The sequence below is a fragment of the Atta cephalotes genome (assembly GCF_000143395.1).
Source record: "Atta cephalotes unplaced genomic scaffold scaffold00019, whole genome shotgun sequence".
NCBI classification, from domain to species: domain Eukaryota; kingdom Metazoa; phylum Arthropoda; class Insecta; order Hymenoptera; family Formicidae; genus Atta; species Atta cephalotes.
Genome location: NW_012130083.1, coordinates 4933123 through 4941723, shown reverse-complemented (window position 1 = coordinate 4941723; position 8601 = coordinate 4933123). Strand labels below are relative to the sequence as shown.

Genomic DNA, 8601 nt, shown 5'->3' with positions numbered 1-8601 from the left:
ATTGTTGCTTGTTTTTTACAATTGGAATTTAATTAATTCTTATAGGGAACTTTGAAATTAACTTCATTATTTAAATAAGTAACTAAAAAGAGTTCATTAATTGTTCATTTGAGAATTATTTCAATTTTTTAACAAAGAGCGAGTCAATTTAAAGAACTTCAAAGAATTTGTTTAAAAAAAAGGAACGTATAGTTTAGAATTTTATACGTCTTCCAAAGGACAAATGTTTTCCGACATTTTATGAGGCGTTTGTAGAAACGTTAAAATCATTTCATATGTTTGTTCTAGAAACGTCTCACGAATTCCAGACGCTGGGCTCGCGCGGATCTAATGGCCAGAGCAGCGTCAGCTTCCTAGATCCGAAGACTGGAGTTCTTTTTTACGCGCTAACGAATCTAAACACAATCGCCTGTTGGAGACCGCAAAACAAATTTTCCGTACAGCAACAGGGCTATGTTTATCAGAATAATATTACCATGATTTTCCCCAACGATCTTAAGGTAATCACAAATCTATCGAAACGTTATTACTTAATTACCACACAATAATAATTTATTAGTATTGCCGCAATTAAAATTACTTTTACACATACCACAAGCCTCAATAAATTCTGTCTCTTCATATCACATATCATGAGTTGCTAAATCAACCGATAGGAAAATTTTAATTTTTGATTAATGTGAAATAGTTCCGATAGTTTTAAAAAGAAAACAGAAAAGTATGACTTGTAATTATGGGAATAAAATGGGAATAATTACCCATTTTATTTTTGAAAAATAAAAATAATAGGCAAATTGTGATTAGTTATTTCAACGATAGCTCGGCAAAATGCAATTCTCATATTCCTCGAATATGTTCTTCATTATTTGTGAAATTATAAATAAAATGTCTGATGTATGATTTTTTTCTCTATTTCTTTATTGTATTAAAGACGACAAGAAGGATCATTTTATTTTATTGAAATCATTCAGTAGATACTTATGCAACATAACTACTTCTACAAATTTATTAGTCATAGAGTGATACTAATTATATAGATAGAAGTTCTTCAGATATATATAAAGTAATTTACAAAAAACTGAAGAGGGAAAAAAGTTGTTGTTATGAAATAGAAGGATACAGAATATTAATTAACTAATACATAAGTTAGATTGAAGTTATAAAATTAATACTAATATATTTCTCAAAATTACGTGATGAATGAGTACATATTTATAAAACTGTCTGCTACTTGTAAAACTGAAATACACAGCTTTTATGACAATGCAATAAACATTAATTAACACTAATGAGTCACGTTATAGTCTAAGCGGATTATAATAAAGTAATTTTGATCAATCGCTTTTAGAACCGTAAATTACAATGGCTGCCAAAAATTTCCAATCAACATATAATTTCACGATGATTTTTGTCTATCTGTTTTTTAGTTTATAAGTTAATAAAATTTTTATTATAATCAACATAATATTTTAAATAGAATAGAATATATTATTTACTTTTATATTGTGATTTTTATTTGTTAAGATTCTAAACAATATAATACAATTATTATTATCGGCTGGAAACTTTTGATGCTTATATCTATAGACAAGTTTCGTGACATTTCCTTCCTTCTCATCTATTTCCATAACTACCTATTTTCCTTTGTTAATTTTATGTTTATTATTTATTATCATATTATGTATGTTATTATTATCGTGTCATAATCTTTCTTTTATTTCGATAGATCGATCAGAATGGCAACTTGTGGATTCTCTCCGACAGATTGCCCATCTTCATGTACTCGCAATTGGACCTACGTGATTATAACTTTAGGATACTTATGGGATCAACTGAGCAACTCATTATGGGCACAGTTTGCGATTCAACGTATACCACGACGACGATATACAATCATAGAGATCACATGGATCACATGGATCACATGGATCATATGGATCACATCAATCGTATTGATCACAAAGATCACACGATGAGCTTGACGCCCAGAATCGGGAATTTTGCCAGTTTCATGAAGATAGAGATCGCGACAGTGTTGTTGCTAACATGCCTCAGTAAAGCTCTCATTTGAGGAACAGTTTTCCAAAAATTTGGATTGAAAAATAAAAATAGTAGAATTAAAGATAAGATACGAATAAAATTAAAAACAAATGTAGATAGAAGTAGAAAAGAAGAGTGGATAAGGGAGAAAAAGAAAAATATGGAGTATTCATTTTTTTATATTAACATTATTTGCTCGATAAAATGATTTCTGTAATTTAGAATAATCTTCAATGAAGTAAAGTATTGATGGAACGAAATTTGATCAATAATATAAAATTATCTTTTGTTATATATAAAAATTATAAATATTTATTTAACCGTTATAAAATTAGAATTATTAATAATTCTATTGTTGAAAACTTATTTATTATCCTACATAATTGCTTTATTCGAGCCAATTTTGTAAAAGTCCAAGAAATAGCGTATTAGTAATCATTGTAATTATAATCCTACATAATTATAATATTTTTACTTTACTACTATAAATTTACTACTATAAATTTTACTTTACTACTATAAATGTATATGTATTTTTAAAAAAGTGTGGATTGCAGTAAAAAGAAAAATACGCTAACAAAAATTGATATAAATTATTTAGATAGCGATTTAATCAATAATCAACCGATAATAATTGCGTAATTGGATTGCACATCTCCATGTGCACAATACAAGCATTTTTTGATTGAGATGTTTGTTTCTTCGTTTATTTATATTTCGAGGAAACATTTCTCTTTTTTGTCGAATATGTTATCTCAAGCTAAAATTGCCATGTTTACATGTCAAATGTAATAGAATATATATGAAAAAAAAGAAGTATTTTCAATTAAAAGCAACGATTTTTTATTTTCTCATTTTTAACAAAATACAAAATAATTTCTGATTTTACACCTACCTATATATGTCACACTTAGTCAAATTTTTATTACTAAACACCATGATATATTTTATTCTTTCTATCATTGAATTCTCTTTTATACTAATTATAAAAATTATAATATCTTTGTATTATTATACTTTATTTTATCACATGATTTATACTACTTTATTATATACTATATTATATTTATTTCATTCTGATTTTTATAAGATCTCTGCACAGTTTATCACATGCATCTCGGATGACAAGAACATATTGCACAACTTAGAAACAACTTTTTAACAATTGTCAGAAAAGTTAAAATCATAAAATTTTTGCCGCACAAAATACGACACAAAGATAAATCCCTGCTGTGCAACGACATCTGCGAGAGTCTTGAGAATTTTTTCTATGGAAGATCGGCGATGACGTGCCGAGCATGATGATCGAGATAAGTAGTGCAAAGTCATCGCACACATATTTACGCACCTGGCGCATACAGTACGCATGGTCATCGACCTGCTGCACCTGTATATACGCAATACTTCGTACTGAATATAAATCGTGCAAGAGCGAGTCACGATGCACATCATCTTCCATAGTGTTCCATTGTTAGTTGGCAGTCTCACAATTTCAGCAATAGAAAATAATTTCTTAAGAAGACTCATATCTTCGTATTCTTTTGGAGATGATACTGTGTTTTAGTGCAAATGATAATTTTTATTAAAAATTAAATATTATTCAATTACACACAATTATTTTTTTTATACTTGAATATATGATATATTATAATATTAAATTGTCATAATTTATTATAACAATTATTATGTAATAATTGATTGTTATAATTATCATATTTGGTATATGTTAGAATATTAAATTATTTCATTATGCAAAACAATCTGTAATTAAATATAATTAAATCATTGTTAATTAAATATTATTAGAATTAATTAATTATTATTAGAAATCTCCTTCTTTCTTGTTAACAATAATTATACGAAATTATTTTTTCAATTCAATAATGAAATTTATGAACAAATATTCGATCTGCCTATGGGATCTCCTCTCTCTCCAATTCTAACGGATTTGATGATATAAGATTTGGAATGTAGCATTTTTAAGACATTAGCAATGTCATGTTCCACTCTATTATTGCTATGTTGATGACATCATCATTGCACTTCCTAACGAGCATATTAATACAATCTTATGCTCTTTTAATTCTTATCATGAAAGAATCAAATTTACGAATATGGTGATAACGGAATAATAAACTTTCTCGATGTAAAACTGTTAATCGAAAATAGGAGAATTATTTTTAACAATTACAGAAAGCTTACAAATTCTGGAAGATATTTAAACTGCTTTTCTAATCATCCTGTTGAACACAAAAGGAGTGTTGTAATTGGGTAATTAGACAGAATTCTATTCCTTTCCTATTCAATATTCCATGAGAATAATATTATTTCCCTAATCAATATTCTCCAAAATAATGGATATCCAATTTTTATTTAAAACTACTAACAACAGGATCAAGGCGTTGTCATCCAAAAGCAATTTTGAAAACATCAGGGAAAAAAAAGATATTGACTCAGATTCCTCTAGGATTGTTAAAAAGTATTTTATCATTCCGTATTTCTATAAAATCTCTGAAAAATTCAAATTCATTACAAGAAAATTCGATTTCAATATAAGTTTATAAATCAATGAATTGTATGAACAATTTCATTAAAACAGGCAAAGACAAAATCAAAAAAAGAACATTCTAATGTTGTTTATAAAATTAATTGTCATGATTGCAATTACTCTTATGTAGGACAGACAAAAAGAAAATTAAAGACGCGTTTAAAAGAATACATAAATGATTTTAAAAAACCTACTAATTCTTTGTTATCTCTCGTCACAAATTTGATCATGATCATGATACAATTGATTGAAAAAATGTTAGTATTCTCGATTCAGAACATCTTATTATAAAATCTTATTATAAAAGGATGGTCTCCAAAATGATCCATATTAAACGACAAGATAATTGCTTAAACAAAGTGACACAGAATGCTTTCCTGAAATCTACTTACCAATCATCGGAAAAATCCCCTCTACTCAGCCATAGAACTACCCTCTCCACTAACTTTCTTCTTTCCCTTCACCCTATATAAATTCTGTTCACGAGCTATGATCTTCTAAAAAATTTGTCAGCAGTGGTTCTTACCATTTGTTCAGATTTTTCTCGATTTTTTAAAATTGAAGTACTCAGAGTTACATCTGTGAGGACTTGTGTTAAAAAAAATACGTGATAAGCGAGCTTTAATGTGAATTTAGATTGACCTTCATAATTAATTGTACTGTCAAAAATATTTTAATTATTAAAAAGCGTTTTTCTTTTCCTTAATTTTTAAATAGAATCTGGAAATTCTATTCTCACGAAGTTATTCTTTGCTTCCATAAAAAAGAAATCATAAACGGAACATATTAGTCGTCGATGCGTTATTAAAAAAATTTTTTTCTTTTTTCCTGTTTTTAATATATATTTGTTGATAAATTTCATTCTCTCAACTTTATCTTACTCAATTAACGCATACAACAAGCGATTGGAAAGGAAAAGAATTTGTTACTATCTTATTGACTTGCGATAATTTTTTTAATATTATGCACTTCTTTTTTTATCATCTTGATACTGTATTAACACTTCTTTGACTAGTGATCTTACGTTCTTAATTAATAAATTTGTTTGTAATTTTTTATTGTTTTCTTATATAATAATAATAAATATATTATTTTCGTTTAAACATCTGTTGTCATAGCTGTATGCTCCTTATTATTTATATTTGTATTATTGAGCCACCTTCAAACATTTAAATTTTATTTTTTATTTATTTATTATTTTTTATTAATTGTATTGATTATGTCATAAAATGACTGCTTAAAATTTTAATTACAAATTTATTTGTCAATATTGTATATTAAAAATTAATATCAACAATGTATTTGATTATATTTTTGCAAGAGAAAATTTTGCAAAATCAGTATACTCCTACAGAGCATACATTTCCAAATGTCTTCCTCAAAATGTTCTTCCAATAAAGTATGCCAAGTAAAGTATGTCAAATCGGTGTATATAATAATTAAGGTTACATAATATCCCAGATAGCAAAATGTTAGCAGGATGTCAACAGATTAGTAGCAGATTTGATCAGAAGATGTTAGCAGACTGATCACAATTGATGTCGCATTCTGCTCCTGTTCTGCAGACAGAACCTGTTAACTACCATATGTAAACAGACTGGCAGTAAAAACAGAATCTGCTGACAGAACTGATAGCAGAAATCGAGCAGTCTGCTGACATAACTTGATTAGCAGCAAAAACCGAGCAAGATCTATCATTTTCATTTAAATCGACCTTATAAGATCGATCAATAAGAAATTTTACATACATATATATAAATAGTTATATATAATTATACATAATTATATATATTTATATATACTTGTGTGAACTGGAAACAATTAATACAGTTTTATTGCTAAAATATTATTGATTAACTTCACATTCCAAAAAAAAATACACATGAGAAAGTTATAAAATCAAAAAAAATATTTAGAGATTCAGAAAACATACTCTGAAAGAACTGAGAAGCTCTAAGAGATTTACCTATTTACATACAATTCTTACAGGACTCCTAGATATTTTTCTTTTTACGAGAAGCAAGTCTATCTCTTGCTGAGGCCATATGAAAATGGCAGATATTCCAATATAGAATCAATATTCAGCGATTTTTAGTAATTAATATCTCGTTAATTCGTTCATTACAAAAATTGCAAAATGATAGAAGGCTTTTCGATTCAGTTTAGTTCGCCGTATCTATACAAAATCGTTGGCAAAAATTTGCGGGGCATTCGTTGTATATATAATTGGTTAATAGTTAATAGTTAATAGTTAATAGTTAAATGAATCCGTATCTGAAAACACTTTTATTAAAAAATTATGAAGAATAAATAAGTAAATAACAAAACTTATACTTAAATTAAAATAAATGTCAGTTATTATCCCATTTCTAAATTATCTTTATTTATTTATAATATTAAAAATTGTGTAAGATCAATAAATAACCGAGATCAGAAATTGTATGTATAAGAAATTATGTAATAACCTATGAGAATTATTTCGTTAGCAAATCACTGATTAATCACAATTACGTGAAATTTATTGATAAGAATAAATTAAATAAAAAAAAATCTTATTTTTGAATCTTGGTGCTTAATAATATTCATATGCCAAACAAATATATTTTTCTATATATAAGTTCTATAAGCTGATTTCATTTATCAGACTTACAACGTAATCATAAATTAAAGCTGGATATTACATCATAAATTGACTGAAAATAAGATTATTTCTCTTTTTTTATTAACTTACTGATCTTTTATAATTTTTTATAATAGAATTTTCTTTGAATAGAATTTTATAATATTCTAATAGCATTTTTGGATATGGTTTTATATAAACTTTTTAAATTTATTCAACTTCTTTAATAGATATATTAATTTAATATTTTTTGGACACTTTATATACTTGTTTAATAGGTATATTAATTTAATCTCTTTTTTTTGGATATTCTATGTATAAATAATACAACATGTCAATCTGTACAATATACATCAATTTGCATCATCATTTCAGATAACATTTCAGATAACATTTTGTCGGCATTTTGTTGAAAATTTGCTTAAAAATATTGCAAGCAATTTGTCAACAAGATGAGTCTTCATTTTTGATGCAGTATTGCAAGCAAAGGAACACACAAACTGTAGTAGAATAACTTTACAGTAACTTTACGGTAACAATTGTGGTAAAAATATTTATTAGATTATGACAATATTTTGCCAAAGATGAAGCAATTTTGCTTATCATTAAAAGTACAATGTTAATTTGATAAAATTATGGCAACACGCAAGCAAAGTTTTATTTAGCAAATGTTTTTGCCATTATCATGGCAATATTACGACAACAAGTATTAGCAAATAAATTACACTGCTTTGTTTTTGCATGAAATGTTATCTGAATTATACATTAACCACAAAAAAATGTTGTTGCACATTTATCAACATAAAAATATCTATGTGATATAAGCACAGAAGAAATTATTTTAAAAATATCCTTGCAAATCCACTGGCAATAATATTATTTTTAATTCTATTAATAACTGACATTAATACTTCTTTTTTCTAAATCATTCGCTGCAAAACAAGAATATAATACAACTGAAAATACATCACATAAATAATATGATAGCCTTTGTAAGGCTTCAGAAAAAATTACATAATCATTTTGGCCTAAGATTTATTTTTATCATATAAGCTGGTAAGAAATTATTGTTATAATTGGAAATAAATTATGCAAAAAAACATTGTTCTGTGTAATCTTCTGAATTGTGTGCTTTTTTTTTATTCTAAATATATTGCTCTTCTATTTTATATATTACTCATGTTTATTTTTTGCAAAATAAAAATAATGCTGAGAGAGATAGAGAGAGGGGGGAGGAAGGAGAGAGAGGAGAGGGAGAAAGAGAGAGAGAGAGAGAGAGAGAGAGAGAGAGAGAGAGAGAGAGAGATAGTAGTTAGTAGACGTACGTACGTACGGTACGTACGTACCGTACGACGTACGTACTAGTAGTACTTATTATTATAATAAATTAAAA

The 8601-nt window shown here is 26.7% G+C and overlaps 1 protein-coding gene across 1 annotated transcript in view; it reads left to right on the top strand.

Annotated features, from left to right (window-relative positions):
* Positions 1–2866, top strand: part of LOC105619196 (protein yellow-like) — a 9332-nt gene extending 6466 nt beyond the window's left edge. Inside the window, exons 2-3 of the mRNA XM_012200720.1 lie at positions 289–500; positions 1727–2866. Of these exons, the coding sequence (XP_012056110.1) occupies positions 289–500; positions 1727–2071 (557 nt within the window). The 3' untranslated portion in view covers positions 2072–2866. The remainder of the gene's footprint in view (positions 1–288; positions 501–1726) is intronic.
* The last annotated feature ends 5735 nt before the right edge of the window (positions 2867–8601 follow it).